This window comes from Narcine bancroftii, chromosome 5, assembly GCF_036971445.1.
Source record: "Narcine bancroftii isolate sNarBan1 chromosome 5, sNarBan1.hap1, whole genome shotgun sequence".
Lineage (NCBI taxonomy): Eukaryota > Metazoa > Chordata > Chondrichthyes > Torpediniformes > Narcinidae > Narcine > Narcine bancroftii.
The window spans coordinates 15088015-15107178 of NC_091473.1; the positions used below are offsets into that span (position 1 = coordinate 15088015).

The 19164-nt window shown below is 45.0% G+C and overlaps 1 protein-coding gene across 2 annotated transcripts in view; it reads right to left on the reverse strand.

Moving 5' to 3' along the window:
- Positions 1–3976: 3976 nt before the first annotated feature.
- Positions 3977–19164, reverse strand: part of LOC138763159 (E3 ubiquitin-protein ligase RNF123) — a 377998-nt gene continuing 362810 nt past the window's right edge. For both annotated transcript variants that reach the window (XM_069936874.1, XM_069936873.1), the window contains exons 37-39: positions 18802–18896; positions 7463–7548; positions 3977–5360 (exon numbers count right to left, since the gene is read on the reverse strand). In XM_069936874.1, coding sequence (XP_069792975.1) covers positions 5261–5360; positions 7463–7548; positions 18802–18896 — 281 coding nt within the window. In that variant the 3' untranslated portion in view covers positions 3977–5260. The remainder of the gene's footprint in view (positions 5361–7462; positions 7549–18801; positions 18897–19164) is intronic.

A 19164-nucleotide genomic window follows, 5' to 3' on the forward strand; every position in this document is an offset into this window, starting at 1 on the left:
GTGGAGCCTCTGGTTGTATTTTAACCTGATAAATCCTGAATTTTTGCGTAAATATACTGTAGTTTTAAAAAATCTTCCAGGCTGTAACCATAGTCGTTGTGGTCTCTTGATCGATGGTAAATGTAATTTCATCCATAGCCTCTAATCTTATTAGTCTGCTTCTTGTGACGGTCAAATTTCTTTTAGCATTTGCTTGGCTGAGATGGCGTTTGGCCACAAATGTTTTATAAAATTATGTTTGAGGGATAATTGAAAGTGGTAAATGGGAGGTTGCAGTGAATGAATTTGATAATAACTTGCATTCAAGAATTGTAGAGGGGAAAAACTGCCTTGAAAGCTGACACGATGATGGTCACCTCATTACGGGAAGGATGTGGTAGGTATAAAGTGGGTTCAAAGGAGATTTACCAGGATGATGCCTGGATTGGAGAACATGTCTTATGAGGAAAGGTTAATGGAGCTAGGGCTCTTTGGAGTGAAGAAGGATGAAAGGTGACTTAATTGAGGTCTACAAGATTACATAATGGACAGTAGCATCCTTTTCCTGGGGCAACAGGAGCAAATACCAGAGGTCATCTGTACAAGGCGAGGAAAGTTTAGGGAGAAGTATGGGGTCCTAGGAGACAGAATAGCTCACTGAGGTAGAGACTGTGACAGGTAAAGTCTAATACTACAATTTAAACCAAAATCTGTTTCAGGTGAGTGGAGGAAAGATTAGGGGAGATTTCAGAGGTAAGTTTTTTTTAACACCGAGTGGATGCCTGGAATGCATTACCAGGGGTGGTGATGGAGGCTGATACAATAGGGATGTTTAAAAGACTCAGACAGGCACATGAATGCAAGAAAATAAAGAGTTATAGATGTATGAGGTATAGATTGTTGAGTATGTTTATGTAGGTCAGCACAACATTTTGGGCTGAAGGGCCAATATTATGCTTTAATATTTATGGATGCACTGTGTGTCAAATGGGAACAGCTCAGTACCATGAGGATTGCACTCCCCACCCCCCCCCGGCCACCTCTACTTTGTAAGAGAAGTTATCCAGATCAACCACTGCCATACAGAGGTGGTAGAATACTGGATTCATTGGTGAAAACCATTGTCAGTTTATTCCCTTATAAAAGCTCCTGTCCAGACTCTTTTGTGTAGTCTTCCAAAGGCGCTATTTGCCTTGGCGAGTCTGTTGTCTATCTCATTGTCGATCCTTGCATCTGATGAAATGGTGCAGCCGAGATAGGTAAACTGGTTGACCGTTTTGTGTGCCCGATGGAGATGTGGGGGGGCTGGTAGTCATGGTGGGGAGCTGGCTGATGGAGGACCTCAGTTTTCTTCAGGCTGACTTCCAGGCCAAACATTTTGGCAGTTTCCGCAAAGCAGGACGTCAAGCGCTGAAGAGCTGGCTCTGAATGGGCAACTAAAGCGGCATCATCTGCAAAGAGTAGTTCACGGACAAGTTTCTCTTGTGTCTTGGTGTGAGCTTGCAGGCGCCTCAGATTGAAGAGACTGCCATCCGTGCGGTACCGGATGTAAACAGCGTCTTCATTGTTGGGGTCTTTCATGGGGTCTACACAAAAGAGTCTGGAAAAACAACCAACTGAAAAACCTCACAAAGATAAGCGTATACAGAGCCGTTGTCATACCCACACTCCTGTTCGGCTCCGAATCATGGGTCCTCTACCGGCACCACCTACGGCTCCTAGAACGCTTCCACCAGCGTTGTCTCCGCTCCATCCTCAACATCCATTGGAGCGCTTACACCCCTAACGTCGAAGTACTCGAGATGGCAGAGGTCGACAGCATCGAGTCCACGCTGCTGAAGATCCAGCTGCGCTGGATGGGTCACGTCTCCAGAATGGAGGACCATCGCCTTCCCAAGATCGTGTTATATGGCGAGCTCTCCACTGGCCACCGTGACAGAGGTGCACCAAAGAAAAGGTACAAGGACTGCCTAAAGAAATCTCTTGGTGCCTGCCACATTGACCACCACCAGTGGGCTGATAACGCCTCAAACCGTGCATCTTGGCGCCTCACAGTTTGGCGGGCAGCAACCTCCTTTGAAGAAGACCGCAGAGCCCACCTCACTGACAAAAGGCAAAGGAGGAAAAACCCAACACCCAACCCCAACCAACCAATTTTCCCTTGCAACCGCTGCAATCGTGTCTGCCTGTCCCGCATCGGACTTGTCAGCCACAAACGAGCCTGCAGCTGACGTGGACTTTTTACCCCCTCCATAAATCTTCGTCCGCGAAGCCAAGCCAAAGAAGAAAAGCTCCTGTATTCAATAAGTTTTTTTTTGCATTTTTAAAATGTTTAGGTTTAGGGAATTAGAATGAAACCAATTCACTGTAAAAAGTTTATGTATTCCTAACTGCAAATATATACAGTACAACTCCAATTATCCCAAATCCTCATTATTGCTAATTTTAAAAAAAATTGGATAAATGAAACTAATCAGAAACCTCATTTACCTGAAATTTTTTTGTTTGGAGCCTAACTGACCTCATAGGTTGGAAAAAAATGCGCCCAACATGAAATTAAAACGACAATTGTCCTCGTTTCAGGTAACTCCCTCCCCTCTCTCATTCCATTTCTTCTTTACTTTCCCCTGTTGACTTTTCTCTCCAACTCTCCCTCTCAAACTGCGTGCCACTGTATCCCAGCCGCAAGCGGTTAGAAGGATCCTTTGTCTCAGCATCATCAAGGAGAGTGGCCTCCTGGGCAGGAGTGGGAATGTCGGTGGGGAGGTTTCAGCCAGCATTTTTTTTTTGGTGACAATTAATCATTATTTTAATGCTTAAAAAGCTTTCCCTTGTTGTTTAAACATTGTTACAAGTGATTTGCTGTTGCTACTGGGCTGTTTTTTTAAAAAAAAAAGACCAGTTCTCTGGAAAAAAAATTTATCCAAACATTGGCCTAGTCCCAACCATTTTGGATAATCAGTTGTGCTGTACAGTGTTACCACTTGTTATTGCTTTTCTTTTTTCCCTCTTCTTGCATGTTGGTGTTTTATATATCTGGCAATGGAACCCTCACCAGAAAACGATACTTTTTAAATAGGTAGTCGAAAACATCTATTCTCGATGGTGGCCTTATCGCGCCCACACCCACTCCCCAGAGGTCAGAGCATATTTAAGTAAAAGTCTTGGTTTTTTTTTGTGTAGTCGATAGGAGAGAAGTAGGGAAGAAACCAAAACTTGACTGCTTCACAGGAAAGAGGGCCCATAAACTAAGCAGTGTCCTTGGGGTGGGGCCACAACCATATCAGGTTGAAAATGGCTAGTATAAAAGTGAGAGGAAAAAAGTTTAATGGAGAAGTCAGGTAAGTTTTACACGAGAGAGGGGAATGCATTTCCAGGGATGGTGGTGGAGGCTGGTACAATAGTGACATTTAAAAGAGTCTTAGGCACATGACGAGCCTGCAGCTGACGTGGACTTTTTTTTACCCCCTCCATAAATCTTCGTCCGCGAAGCCAAGCCAAAGAAAGGCACATGGATGTAAAAAAAAAAGTTATGGGTGTGAGGGAGGGAAGGTTTAGATTGTTGACCATGTTTAGATAGGTCAGCACAATATCATGGGGTGAAGGGCTTGTCCTGTGCTGTTCTATGATGTCAGTGTGGCAGAATTTTTTTTTTCCCCTAAATACCCTTTGCATATTTTAAATGAAAAGTGCAAATTATGTCCACTTTTTTGTCACAGTTTATATTTGGCAATTCACGAACACTACAAGCTCCGATATTAAAAGCATTTAAACTAATGCAGTTGAAGAAATAACCTAAATTTACCCTTTGAAATCTCAGGGTTTGGAGATTGGCCTCCCCTGAATTTCAGCTTGTGATGTCGACTAACACTCTGGGCCCAGTTTCCAGCTGCAAGGACAGTTTCTGGTAGCATTTAGCAACTACCAAGTTAGAAGTGGTGACGCTAGTCCAGGGTAAGACTATGCAGAGAGAATTTCATGAAACGGACTTCAAATCTGATGGGTAACTCACTTTATTGTTCATGTCTGCAAATAACTTGCTTAAAAGAACAGTCTTATCAAATTCAACAGAAGCAGCGGTTTTTCGTACACACTCTATGTCCCCAACCACAGGGAGTCCACGTGTCGCACTGATTAGTCTGGAGATGGACACAACATTTTGAATCACAAGGTTCAGTGTTCATCGAACTATGGACAGAGTCCTAATTGTGTCTTCTCCAGTATCAGGTCAGTTGTGGACACACAAAGCTGAGAGGGACCTGTTTTCCAGTGTTAAACCAGGTGTGGACAGATGCCATCCTGATTTGTTTATTGTACTGTGCTAGTACCAATTTAATTGTTGGAGAAACATCTACTTGAAGCTGAAGATGGGAATAAAGGACAAGAGAGATAGGCAGATGCTGGGTCTTATGTTGAGGTGATGGGGAACTCCAGTGCTGGCACTAAGGCATGGGTGAAGTAACAGTCTGCTGAGCTCAGCATGATGAACTGGAGTGAGTCTTGCATCGCCAGTACCTCAACCGCAAGAGACATGAGGTTGAAGGGAAAATGTTATTCATTTCAATTGTTTAATTGGGACTGCAAATGCCAAACCAGGTAACTATACGGGAAAGTGCAGAAACACTCCGTTTCCAAGGAGGTTTCTTTAGAAAAACTTTGCCTTCAGGACATTAGCAAGGCCTCTTGGATCAGAAGAAAGCACTCCCACCATTTTTTTTTCATGGGTTGATTTTAACAATTTGAGCATCTGCCAATTCTCTTGTTGACAAAATATTCCCAACAAAAGCGATCCAGGCAGCTTGCAACAATTCCCACAGAAGTTGCTGCAGATGCACAGCTGTCTTCTCGTGGGTTGTTCCAAGCTCCTCCTGGACTCTTGTTGAAACTACAGGATACATTGAGAATCCCAAAAGATCTAATTGACCTCAGTCCTGCAACCCATGAACGTGTAAAGGTAGGCTTTAGGGCCCAAGGTGAAATTCAAAGCCAAGACACAAGATTAGTGTGTCAGTTAGGGTCAGAGTCATTTTTCAAACTGTAAATTGCCCTTCAGAACATGTTAGCCTCAGTCACTAGCAATCAATATTTGAAATTAAATAGCAATTTAACAAGTAGATCACTGCTTGATGAAGCACCAAGGATCGTTCTCTTTTGTAAACATCAGATATTGATCACTTCAATCTCTGCATGTTACATGGTTGTTAATGTCCTGAAGAGTACCTTCTCTTTTACCCTGTCAGCTGGAGTCTGGGAAGTTACAATGTCGGAAGGTCAATGACAACTAGGAGGAGGATGGCTTTGAGTAATCGTCTACAGCTGTGATGGTGGCCTTGCAGAAGAAACAGTCCTTATTGTTCATCAGGTGCTGGTTGATGCAAGCCCTGGAAGGACAAGGGGAACAGTTAAACATACACTCACACTGGCTCCCAGAAAGCATTTCAGTGCTTCCTCAACATCCATTATTTCTCAAACTCTGAGAAGATATGGTCCATTACACACACAAGAGCCCGGTTTACCAACGATAAAAACGGAAACACTCACCACAGGTCAGGAAGCATTGGTGGAAAGAGTCTGCAAACCTAAAACGTTAACTTTGTTTTTCTCTCTCTGCAGATGTTGGAGGTCCTGCTGAGCATTTCCAGCACCTTTTTTTAATTTCATATTTCTAGCATCTGCAATAGTTTGATTTTCAACTTAGTTTACCACAGCTGTCTACACGGGGCAGAAAAGTGGTTATCGTTTTAATCACCTAATAAGGCTCAGCTGAAAAGGCATTTGGATGCAGGTCACACAGCATTCAAGGGCCCTTCGTCAGGAATGACCAAGAACAGACGGGCACCTGAATAAAAAGGTGGGGGAAGGGGAGGAGCACAGATAAGAGGTCATGGGTGGATACAGGTGGGACGGTAAAAGTGATCGGAGGAAAAGGGAGAGTTTCTTCAGCACATTTGTGAATTGCCCTCGACCCCAGCATCTGCGGACATTCTTGTTTAACCACATTTGGAATTGTCTTGGCAACAAAAAGTGTAGCTTTTAAAATCGTGTAGCTCAGACCTTGGGTGTTATCTGTGTGGAGTTTGCATTCTCCCCCTTTAACTAAATGGGATTTGCACTGGTTTCCTCCCACATCTCAAAGAAGAGTGGGTTGAATTGGCCGCTGGAAATTGCCCTCAGTTGGAGGGCGAGGGACAGAAGCTGAGGAAAGAAGGCAGATTGGAGATCTACAAATGGGTGCTTCATGATCAGTGTGAAATCAGAAGCTTGAAGAAGCTGCAGTCTCTCTCCATGACACCTACATTGGGACATGGTCAGATGCATTGTAAACCCTCTATTGGTCTTCTGTTAGCACAACCTCATAATGTAGCATCTTCAAACAAAATGAATCAGGACACGAAGGGAGGTATTGGAAGGTCAGTTCCAGGAAAAATGCAGTTTACAAAACAACACGACCTTGGATAGAAGCTTTATATTTACATAAATTGAACTGGAAAACATTCTAAGGCATGGGATCAGACTGACCCATGCAGGGTTAGTGTAGCTGTTAATGCAATGCTGTTACAGCTCCAGTGACCTGAGTTTGAATTAGTGCTGTCTATATTGAGTTTCTATGTTCTACTCCATGTTGTCATGGGTTTCCTCACGTGGTGTAATTGGATGATGTGGGCTCGTGCGCCAAAAGGGCCTGTTACTGTGTTATAACTCTAAAAATTAAAAACCGGAATAGTCTGGAATTAGGCTGATTAAAGAGGAGAATAACATCACTGTCCACTAAAATTCAGCTAACCATGTCTCTGACATCATGATTTAATAATAGGAGCCAAAAATCAAACCTGGTAAACAATCAAATTGCACATCTTTATATAGTACTTTTAACAAAATATCCCCAAGTGTTTCACAGGAATGTTGACAGGCAGAAACATCAAGGTGATGTTTGGCAGTATCCCAAAGCTTGGTCAAGTGTTTGGATTTTAGGAAGGGAATCAAGGAATTGTGGAGCAGTAAATTCCAGAGAGGAGGACTGGGATAACTGGGGGCATGAGTAGAGGAAAAAGTGGTTGAAGTAAAAACATCACACTGGAGAAACTCAGCAGGTCAAGCAGTGTCCTTTATATAGCAAAAGTATTTTGACCTGCTGAGTTTCTCCAGCATTGCATGAGTAGAGGAAATTTGGGAAGGGACAGAATAACAGGATTTTCCCCCCATGTCACTGTGGAGATGCGAGTAGTTGGACCATAAACTATCAATACGAGCAGAGGGAGATTGCTGCAGTGTGTGGGATTCAGGAGTGTAATGTGGAATCTTTGGATCCATCCCTAGTGAGCTATGGCACTGGTGCTTTTATGAGAGGTGAGAGGAGGCTAACAGGAAATGTACACTATTGTGGTACTGAGCTGAACGTGCTTCGAAGGAATACAGACAAGAAAGTCAACATTTCAACGCCAGTACAGGAGTTGTTCTCCAGTATAGCTCAGGTTAGGCTTACTTGCAAGATTTGTGAGAACATGGTCTGAAAATGGCAGAGACTGGATGTGCGTAACAGATGGGGCACAGGTCATCCTCGCTGGTTGGCTGCAAGAGAGCAGAGAGGGAGAGATTACAAAATTGACCTGGTGCTTTCCAAGGCCCATATCCTCCAATCCAACCGTCCTCACGCTGATGCTTTGTTCCAAATACAGTGGAGTTCAACACTTCTTGAAGAATTTCACCAGAAAAAAATCTGCAAGTTCTGATCAATCTCGATCTTGGTATCTGAGCCCTCACCAATCACCTTGCACAACATAAAAGGTAGCAGTTACCAATCAAGGCCCAAAATGTCAGTCCAGGTCTCCCCCAGGCACCAGATTCACTCACACAGCTGCACTAAGTGCAGCCAAATTTATGTTCCTGGCTTACCTAATCATTTTGAATCTTAATGTATTCACTCAGACTGGCACTAACAAAGTCCAATAAAGTCATGGATCCCAGTCAGCACCTTATCCCACAGTGGTAATGGTGTGAAGCCCACGGGTTACTCACCAGGGGAGCAATCCTGTCAGTCCTCTCCTCGTCTCTTGGTACTTGTTTGCACCCACATATCCCCTTCAATTTCTATTGTCATTGCCCACACTTGGGAATAATTTACAGATTCCTCCTATCTCTGAGATGTGGGAGGAATTCCACACAGGCAGCATCAGAGGCCAGGATTGAATACAGGCCTCTGGCAGACAGCACTGGATGTCAGGATTAATTCTTGTGTCTTTGGGTGACACACTTGGCATAGCAGTTAGCGCAACACCTTTACAGCGCCAGAGATCAGGACCCGGGGTTCGAATTCCACACGGTCTGTAAGGAGTTTGTACATTCTCCCTGTGTCTGCATGGTTCTTCCCTAGCGGCTCCAGTTTCCTCCCACTGTTCGAAATGTTCCAGCAGCATGGACTCAACCCAAAACATTGACTGACCTGCTCTACTCCTGGATGCTGCCTGACCTGCTCAGCTCATTGTTTGCCCAAGAGTCCAGTCTCTGGTTCCCTAATTATAAGGATATATCAATGTGTGAATGCGCAGTTACTGGGGATCAATGGGGTATGGATACAGAGTTTCAGGCCGTCAGTGGAGTAAGGGTATATCAATGTGAGAGGGCAGAATTCTGGGCTATCAGTGGGGTCAGAGTCCTTCGTGATATGAGAGTTCCAAATGGATCAGTGGACCATGCTATTTTTAAATCTGCCCATGATCCTTTTAATGATTTCTTCAAATGATTCAAACTTCACTGACATCATCAGTAAAACAATAGCAGTGCAAGTTATTGATTTTGATATTTCTGACTTGAGTGTTATTCTTGGTTTTTTGGTGTAAATACCTAATGATGTAATGTACAATAAGCTGCTGGAGAAACTCAACGAGCCAGGCTGTATCTGGGAGTAGAAATGTCAGACAATGTTTACAGTCAGGACCCTTTATCAAGAATAGTCATGATAAAGGGTCCCAACCCTTAACATTAACTGACTATTTCTATCCCTGGATGCTGCCTGACCTGCTCAGCTCATTGTTTGCCCAAGAGTCCAGTCTCTGGTTCCCTAATCATGTCACTGTTTGCACATCATCACCCTGTAAATCTGAGCCCTGGGGTGTTCAAGTGGCAATCCGAAGATCACAGTGTGTAAAAGCACACTTCCCACATTGGTGGAAACTTCCCTAATCTCAGATCTGACTGCAGGCTACTCAGACCTGCACAGTTCACAGAGTCTGTTCCAACTAACATGGGTGCTTTCTCCAGCAGTTAACAGCCGGGACATTTGTTCAAACTGCTGACAACAAACCTTTACTAGAGATGCTGATATTGCAGGCGGGGTACACTATTGTGGTACTGAGCTGAACATGCTTCGAAGGAATACAGACAAGAAAGTCAACATTGGGGTGGCTGCTCCATATGTGAAGACCCCAGTTCTAGTGTCTCAGAAGCAGCATGACCTGTCGGGATTGTGGACAACACACTCGAACTCGGGTTTTCTAATGCACCTTCACTGAGAAACATGATGCTCTGCAGGAAGAGTTTTGGCCACACTGCCCTGGGCAGCCCGTGTAGAGGATATTAACGTCACCGCCCACTTTCCACACAACAAGATCTATCCAAAGTACTGCTGTAGATTTCTGCAACGTCTCGTTGGGATTTGCATCCTCGAGCCTTTGTCATCTGGAAGGTTTCCCCTCCCATGATCAGAGGAATCTCTTTTTGATCCACTACAGAAATTACATGGAACACATTTTTCCTCAGGGAGACCGACATTACTCTGGATCCTGGGGACAGGACTGCCCAAGACCTTGCTCACATCCACACTTACAGTGAGGACTGAGACTTCAAGGCTGCTTGAATGAGGGGAAAATCACATCTGGAGTGGCCTGTAACTTATTTATCTGTAAGTTAAAAGGATTCTTTCCTTGCCATATGTGCTGAGCACTGCACAGAGATCAGTTTCCCATACCTACACTGGGGTATGTAGCAAATTGCATTGTGCCAATCCTGTTCCTTGGCACAGTTTACTTGACATCCTTGGTATTTCAGTAAAACACACACTGACTATCACAAAGGGATGGCGGCACAGATGAGTGACAGCTCCTGGGACCTGGTTTCAATGCTCCCCTTACGGAGATTTCACATTCTCCCTGTGACTTGCGTGGGTTTCCAACCATATCCCTGAAGTGCCAGTTGATGAAGTAGACAAAGACGATGTGGTCAAACAATAATCATGACTTTTATTAGCAGAAACTCATGGAACAATAATGAAAGATAATAGGTGCATATACAGTTATATATATGCACAGCCAATGTTAGTACAGCAAGGCTCGCCAGAGGGGAAACAGGCAGCTTGGCAGACATTCACCACAGTCCCCCCCCCCCCACCCCCCCCACCCTGGCAGAAGAAGAGTTAAAATTAAAAGGACAGCTGCTAGGAAAGACTGAAGCAAGTGATACATGGATACCATGTTTGGTCTTGAGATACTCTAACAGCCAAAATACGCCAGTATCTAGCAAGCAATCAAAATATAATGAGATGTTTTATGAATATGTCAGCCTATCAGGTTGTTTACAAATTCTGGTGCTTCGTCTCAAAACAGTTCCTTTGCAACCTTGGGAACTGGTACAGGTCCTGGGTCTGTAGTGTGGGAAGGACTGGCTTCTGGACCCACTCCAGAATTGCCAGCGTGAGGCAGTGGAGCCTCAGCATGGCCATCTGAAAGCTGACTAGGGGTCACAGGCTGGGGGGGTTGGGGGGAGAGTCCAACCTCTCAGGCTCACTCTGAGTAGGGATGCAAGGAAGGGGCGAACCAGGTGAGGCCAGACCTCTTAGGGGTACAGTGTCAGTACCCCCGTCTGGGAATTTAACATGAGCGTAGTTGGGGTTGGTATGCAGTAGCTGAACTGGTTGGTCTAGGGGGTCTGTTTTACGTGCCCGAGCATGGCTCTTCAGCAGCACGGTTCCAGGCTCAGATAAACTGGCTGCCAGTCCATCACAGTTCCTGATTTCCTAGGAAATGCAAACATACATTCTTGAGGTTTTTTGATTTGTTGCAGTACACAATAAAGACCGAATAGAATGTAGTGCCTCAGGCAGCACATCCTGCCACCAGGTAACAGGGTAACCATGTGTTTTTAAAGCAAGATTAACAGTCTTCCAGACTGTAGCATTAGCTCTTTCAACTTGCTCATTGCCCTGCGGGTTGTAGCTGGTGGTACGACTGTTGGCAATCCCCTTTCGTAGCAGGGCTCGCCGCAGTTCAGCGCTCATGAATGCTGAGCCTCTATCAGTATGAATGTAATTGGGAAAACCAAAATGCTGAAAATTCTGTCAAGTGACTTAATGACAGACACTGACGAGACGTCAGGGCAGGGTATCGCAAAGGGAAACCTGGAATATTCGTCAATTACAGTAAGGAAATATACATTCTTGTTGTTGGAAGGTAACGGCTCTTTAAAATCTAAGCTAATCCTCTCAAAAGGTGATGCCTTGATGAGAGTGACCTCTGGAGCTTTGAAGTATTGCGGTTTGCATTCTGCGCAAACAGGATAGCTTTTAGTCAGTTTCCTGACTTCTTCCAGAGAGTAAGGAAGGTTGTTAGCCCTTATGTAGTGAAAGAATCTCGTGATTCCTGGGTGGCACAGTCTGCTATGGATCTCTTTTAGCCCCTCCAGCTGAGCACCAGCAGCAGATCGTGACAATGCGTCAGAGGGATTATTTAACCTGCCCAGTCTGTACTGGATCTCATAATTATAAGTTGAGAGTTCTATTCGCCAGCGTGCCATCTTATCGTTCTTGATTTTACTTTTGTGTTTAGTACTGAACATGTGGGCTACAGATTTCTGATCAGTGACAAGAGTAAATTTTCTGCCGGCTAGGAAGTGTCTCCAGTAGTGAACAGCTTCAATAATAGCCTGGGCTTCTTTTTCAATGGCAGGATGTTAAGTTCAGGTCCGCATAACGTGAGGGAGAAGAATGCCACAGGTCTGCCCTTTTGATTAAGGGTTCCTGCCAAGGCACAATCTGAGGCATCAGTTTCCACTTGGAATGGGACATCCTCGTCAATGGACGAGAGTGCAGCTTTGGCAATATCAGCTTTAATTCTCTCGAAAGCCTTCAAGGCCATTGGAGAGAAAGGAAAAGATTTAGTGTCAAACAGAGGGCGTGCCTTCGTGGCATAGTCCCGAACCCATTTGCAGTAGTAGGAAAAGAATTCCATACTCCTTTTAAGGCTTTTGCTGAGTTTGGAGGGGGGGGGGCATTCTTTCCGGGTTGGGGTGGATTTTGCCCTTGCAGACAATGTAGCCCAAAATGGGTAGCTCTGTCACATTGAACACACATTTGCCCTCGTTAAATGTAAGGTTGAGTTCTCTAGCTGTTGCTAAAAATTTCTTTAAGTTGTTGTCGTGCTCAGCCTGTGTTTTCCCACAGATAATGACGTTATCCAGATAGGGAAACATACCTTGTAACTCATACGTCCTAACAATCTTATCCATTTCCCTCTGAAACACGGACACACCATTAGTGACCCCAAAAGGTACCCTTTTAAACTGGTATAACCCTCCATCAGCCTCAAAAGCCGTATAGGGTCGTTCCCTTTTCTTAATGGGGATTTGATGATAAGCTGCTTTGAGGTCGATAGTGGAGTACACTTTGTATTGCGCTATCTGATTAATCATTTCATTGATGCGTGGCAGGGGGTAGGCATCCAGGTTTGTGTAACGGTTGATTGGCTGTAGTCAATAGCCAGTCGTCTCTTAGTGTGATTTTTCACGACTACCACTTGGGCCCGCCACGGACTCTTACTAGGTTCAATTACTCCCTCTTTAAGCAGTCTCTAGGTCTCACTCTTGATAAACTCACGATCCTCTTTGCTGTAAGAACGGCTCTTAGTGGCAATCGGCTGACATTAGGGGATAAATCACTGAAAAGGGAAGGAGCTTTGATCTTTAATGCAGACAGTCCGCAGTAACTAGCATGGGGGATGTAAGTGTGGGTAGTGGCCCACCGAGATTTAACACTATACTGTTCATCTGAGATTGAATATCTAACCCCAGTGCCACAGGGGTGCAGAGCTCCGGCAAAATAAAGAGCCTCACATCAGCCAGGCAATGTCCCTGCAAATTTAAAGTTACTTTACACTTGTCCCATACAGTTTTTGTAAGTTCACTACAAGCCATCGATATCTTTCGGTTCGCTGGATATCTCCACAAACTTAAGGCTCTGGCAACTCTCTAATGGATGTAGCTGTCAGTACTCTCCAAGTCTATGAGACAATCAAGAGTCTCACCATTCACCTCCCCCTTCATAGTCGACCGTTCCAGTCCGTAACATCCCCAAAGCTTTGGAATCAATTGAGCTATCACAGGGGATCTCACCTCGCTGTCACTTGGTCGATTCAGCCTGCTCGTCTGAAGATTCCCCCTTTTCACAATTGTCTTCCATTCCTGCAGCTCCAGGATGCATTTTCTTGGTGCTTCTCTTCTTCTTCTTATCAGTGGGAGTACTTTTCGCCTTACACGCTTTAGCAAAGAGGCCGAGTTTCCCACAATAGCTGCAGGTAGAAAATCAAGCCGGGCACTTCTGTCTGGAGTGCCAGCTCTTATCACAGGAGTAGCATTTTTCAGGAGTTCGCCATTTTCTTTCCTTCGGGGTTCCAGCACTCCTGGATGTTTCCTTTTTGGTTTCTAGCATTTCACTGGACTGCATGGCACTTCTCAGTGTTTTGGCTAGAGTGACTGCCCAGTCGTAGGTTAAGGGCTCTGTCTCCAGCAGCCTCTGTCGGATGTAACTGGAGTCAATCCTGTTGACAAAAGCATCCAGCTTCAAGGCATTGTGGTGTTGTTGCACATTGACTGCCCTGACATCACATTCGTTTGCCAGTGAATCGAGGGCCAGTGCATAGGCAGCATCACATTCCCCGGGTTTCTGGCATCTAGCAACTGGTGTCGAGCAAACACCACATTCCGTGGCACTGCATAGTAAACAGTCAGACGTTCCCAGGCTATTGCCAGAGTGGTAGCTCCTTGCGTTACGGCGAAAGGGACCTCGCCCAGCAGAGAGTTCAGGTGGCCCCACTGTATCGCCTCATCGACCACATTGTTTTGAGCCAGATAGTAATCGAAACAAAGCAATCCAGTGGCTGAAATTTTCTCTGGCCCTCGGGGCAGACTTGTCGATTATCAGCCGCTCTGGCTTGAGGGCTGCATCCATTTCTGCTAATAAAATTGAGGTGCCGGTTGATGAAGTAGACAAAGTCGATGTGGTCAAACAATAATCATGGCTTTTATTAGCAGAAACTCATGGTACAATAATGAAAGACAATAGGTGCATACACAGTTATACCCAAGGGGAGTGTCCTTAACAGTAGAGATAATGCACAGCCAATGTTAGTACAGCAAGGTTCGCCAGAGAGGGTGGAGACAGGCAGCTTGGCAGACATTCACCACAATCCCAAAGGCATGCGGGTTGGTCAGTTAACTGCTGGCTCCAAGTTGTTCCTAGTGTGGGTGACAAGGAGAATCTGGTTGGGGTGGGGGGAGATAATGGGCATGTGGAGTGAGTAAAATGGGATGAAAGTAGAAAGGTCTGCTTCGGTGCTGCATCTCTGACTGTTCTCACCAGCAGAAGCAAAAAAGAAATAGATTTAATAGGGATCTACAACAAGTTTGAAAACCCCACTCACTCAAAGGATGGCACTTTTATTTTAGATTTCCAGCACCTGGAGGTTTGTGATCTATATTCTTAGAGTCAAGAGAGTCATACAGTCTGGAAACAGGCCCTTCAGCCCAATTTGCCTCCACCGACCAAAATGTACCACCCAGACTCGCCCCACCTGTCTGCATTTCGTCCATATCCTGGTAATCCTATCCTATTCATGGATGCCTCTCAATGTTTTGGGTTGAGACCTTTTATTGAAACTAAAGTTAAAAAAAGTGATATTTGATATATATATATATATATATATATATAATACTTGTATCATATATGATCATTTATTACACACTAATATAGTATCATATTCCTTTACTGGGAATGTATCAAACATTGCCAGTTAACACTGACTATCAATTTGATGCAATCAATTCTCTTGCACTGAAGCGTTAACTTGAGCCGAAACATTTTCACGTCATGAAATTAGGTGAAGAGGCTGCAGTGGAGCTAAGAGCTGCTGACTCGGTCCCACTGAGAGATCAGGGAACCACTTGAGTGTTTGTGTTGTCAATTATTCATCATGCCAGCATTCATTCAGATTGGGAACAGAGCAGATTGTGCTAGTTTGTTTGAACTGCATGATCATCAACAGTCAAATTAGGGGAAGGTGACTCATCTCTGCGTTGTTCAAAGGCTGCAGTTTCATGCATCATGCTGCCAAGGGAGAGAGGAGCTTGGACCAGCAGAAAAGAAAACCAGCAGCAAGATTTGTATCAAACACTGGAAGGGGCAGAGACTGATATAAAAAGTAACAGTGGGTACCGGGACGGGAACAAGGCAGTGGTTACCCTGATGGGGACGGGCAGCGGGTCTCCACAATGGGGACAGGCAACAGGGTGACAGGGACAGGCAGCAGGTCGCTGTGACGGGGATGGCAGCGGGCACCCTCCACCATTTGAGAAAGGACAGCGAGGTAAACCCAGGAACTGGAGGCTAGTTGGAACAATGACAATGGGGAATGGGCAATCTATTATTGAAAGAATAGATGATAACAGGACTGGGAGTCCATGTAGATTTATGAAAGGTGAATCATATTTGATGAATGTTTTCAGGTTGTATGAAGTGAAATAAATAAGGGAGCAATCAGTGGATATGATATTTGGGGAATAGCTGAAATATCTGTTTAGGGATCACATAAAATGTTATTAAACAAAACTTGGGTGCAGCGATTGGAGTAATATACTGGCTTGGATTGATGATTGAAATTGCTTTACTGACTGAAAGCAGAGAACATGAAGAGTGACATATAATAAAATATATACTGGATGTAACAGATCAACCACCATTTTCTTGAAAGGTCGGAGAGGGCATGAAAATCTAATGGGCCCACAACTGCTTTTAGAGTTCTGTTCTTGTAGGTTGGAGCCTGTCTGACTGACCCAATCCTGACAGGGACCGAGGCATTTAGCCAGGTTGAGGTTAGATCAGGTGCATTTTCCTGCACCACATTCTGGATTAGCTCAGTACCAGTAGCAAGCTCTGTGGTTGGTTCAGGTAAGGATGATTGGCTTAGCGATACTGCTCAATAGAATAAACATGCTTTCCAGCAAACATTTGGCAGGATCGTTAGGATCAGTATGGAGAAGATTTTACCAGGAGTTGGGCTCAGTTTGGCCATGGTCACTTCTCATAACCAAGCACACCTGTGCAACGGATATGATGATACAGTGTGTGATATTCCTCACACGATTGTGACCCATTATGAACAATGCAATTTGCTGATCTGCCCCAAATATTTTAACCAAAAGAACTCCAAATTGTTCATCAGGTAAGAGAGGGAATGAGTGCAGAGGTGTGGTGAATGAATGAGCCATCCATCTGAGGTGTCAGCTCAATATAATATTCTTTTTCCCTCTTGGAATAGAGAACTTGCCCTGTGTGACCTGCCAGGCACATCTACCTGCTCAATATTTTGCAACTCCTATATTCTTTTGTCTAAAATCTCAGTCCCTCACTGCTTCCATTCACTGTGACCATATAACCTTGTTCACAGTTACTTTATCCCAATGGTCACTCCAGTTTTACTCTGTAGCTCAACAACTTCCTTCTGCCTCTTTCCCAGTCAGATGAAGGTTCTTTGGCCTGAAGCATTAACTCGCTTTCTCCTCACAGAGAGGTGGCCCTGACCTGCTGAGAGTTTTGTTTCTATTTTAAATTTTCAATATCTGCAGATTTTTAAATTTTTTATTAATATACTAACACTGTCTGACTATGTGGAACACAACAACATTCTGGATACAGCCTGACTGCGTGCAACCTGAGTAAAAACACACTGAAATGTTGGAGGAACTTGGCCAGTCTCGCAGCGTCCATAAAAAGCAAAGATATATATCAACATTTTGGGCCTAAGCCCTTCTTCAAGGAATAAGCAGAATGAGCCAGAAGCAAGAAATCTCCGAATTCAGACAATGCCGGCTGGGGGAGGAATCCAGACCAACAAAAGGTGGTAATAGGATATGATCAAGGATGATGTAAGAATTTATCATGCTTGCGTGAAAGGAGACAGGGAAGGGAGAGAGAGCTGGGGGAAGGCAACAGGGGAACAAGTGAGGTGGAAGGTGGGTTTTAATGAAAGCTTGTTAAGTCGATATTAATGCCATTGGTTGGAGGGTGCCCAGTCGGAAGATGAAGGGTTGTTCCTCCAATTTGCAGGTGGTCTCAGTCTGGCACTCCATGAGACCATGGACAGACATATCAGCAAGGGAAATGGGATGGGGAATTGAAATGGGTGGCCTCTGGGAGATCCATGCTATTGTGGTGGACAGAGCCAAGGTGCTCAACAAAGTGATCTCCCGGACTGCGTCCAGCCTCTCTGACGTAGAGGAGATCAGAACGGGAGAACCGGATGTAATAGATGACTCCTGCACATTCACAAATGAAATGTTGCTTCACTTGGAAGGAATATTTTGGGTCCTAAATAGTGGTGAGGGAGGAGGTGTGGATGCAAGTGGAACATCTCCTGTGTTCACAGGGGTAGGTACAAGGGGATAGGAGGGAGAAGTGGACATGGGATTCACGGAGGGAGCAGTCTCTGCAGAAGACAAAGAGAGAGGAATATGTATCTAGTGGTGGAATCACATAGTAGGTGGTGGAAATGATAGATGTGTTGGATGCAGAGCCTGGTGGCGTGGTGGGTGAGGACGAGGAATCCTGTCTTTGTTGCGCATGGGGAGGGTGGGCCAGGGCAGATGTGCGGATAATGGAGGATATGTGGGTGAGTGCCGAGTTGATGGTGGTAGAGGGAAAGCCACGTTGTTTGAAGAAGGAGGACATCTCTGATGATCTGGCATGGAAGTCCTTATCCTGGGTGCAGATGCATGGAGACGAGGAATTCAGAGAATGGAATAGATTCCTTACAGGGGACAGGGTGTGAAGGGGTGTAGTAGACGTAGCTATAGGAATTGGTGGATTTGTAGAAGATGCCTGTCGAGAGTTTACAATACTAGATACAGGATACAGCCCGATGGTGTGGATCACTACAACACTGGATGCAGCCCAACGGCGTGGATCACTACAACACTGGATACAGCCCGACGGCGTGGATCTCTACAACACTGGATAGAACCCGACGCCGTGGATCACTACAACACTGGATACAGCCCGACGGCATGGATCACTACAACACTGGACTCAGCCCGATGATGTGGATGACTACAACTTTGGACAGAGCCCGACGGTGTGGATCACTACAACGTTGGATAGAGCCCGACGGTGTGGATCACTACAACACTGGATACAGCTCGACGGCGTGGATCACTACAACACTGGACTCAGCCCGATGGTGTGGATCACTACAATGTTGGACAGAGCCCGATGGTGTGGATCACTACAACGTTGGATAGAGCCTGACAGCGTTGATCACTACAACACTGGACACAGCCCGGCGGTATGCATCACTACAATGTTGGATACAGTCTGACGGTGTTATTCAGCAACTTACTTTTGCTTCTGAATTTCTCCATGCATAAAACTGAAATCTGTGTTCAGGAAGGGAGAAAATGCTTCATCAGAAGCAGATTCAATCAAGAAGCATGTATTCCTGGATGTCATGACCCCAAAACAGTAATAGAAACAATAAACAAGATGTGATGTGCTTCTGTGGTACTCACCAGGGCAGTGGCGGCAGCCTGCTTGGACTCGCGGGTCAAGTGGGAGAGTAATCCTTCAACCTTCATCAGCTCTTCCAGGCTGATGTAATCCGGATCTAAAAACGAGGAACCAGAGTTACATTCAGCCATGTTCACCACCTGAATCAAGTCTTAAAACAGGGAAGGCAGAGCTGCTTTGGGAGTTAGTGTTCAGGAATGTACCTCCAACCTTTAAATGGAAGTCTCTTCTTTCTCCCTAAACATGCTCAACTTTGCTGCAGGAAGCATGACAGTCAATGACCACCAATGCATGCATTTGGGTGGCACCGGCTCATGGGCTAGAAAGGCTTGTTACTGTGCTATATCTCTAAATTAATATAAAAG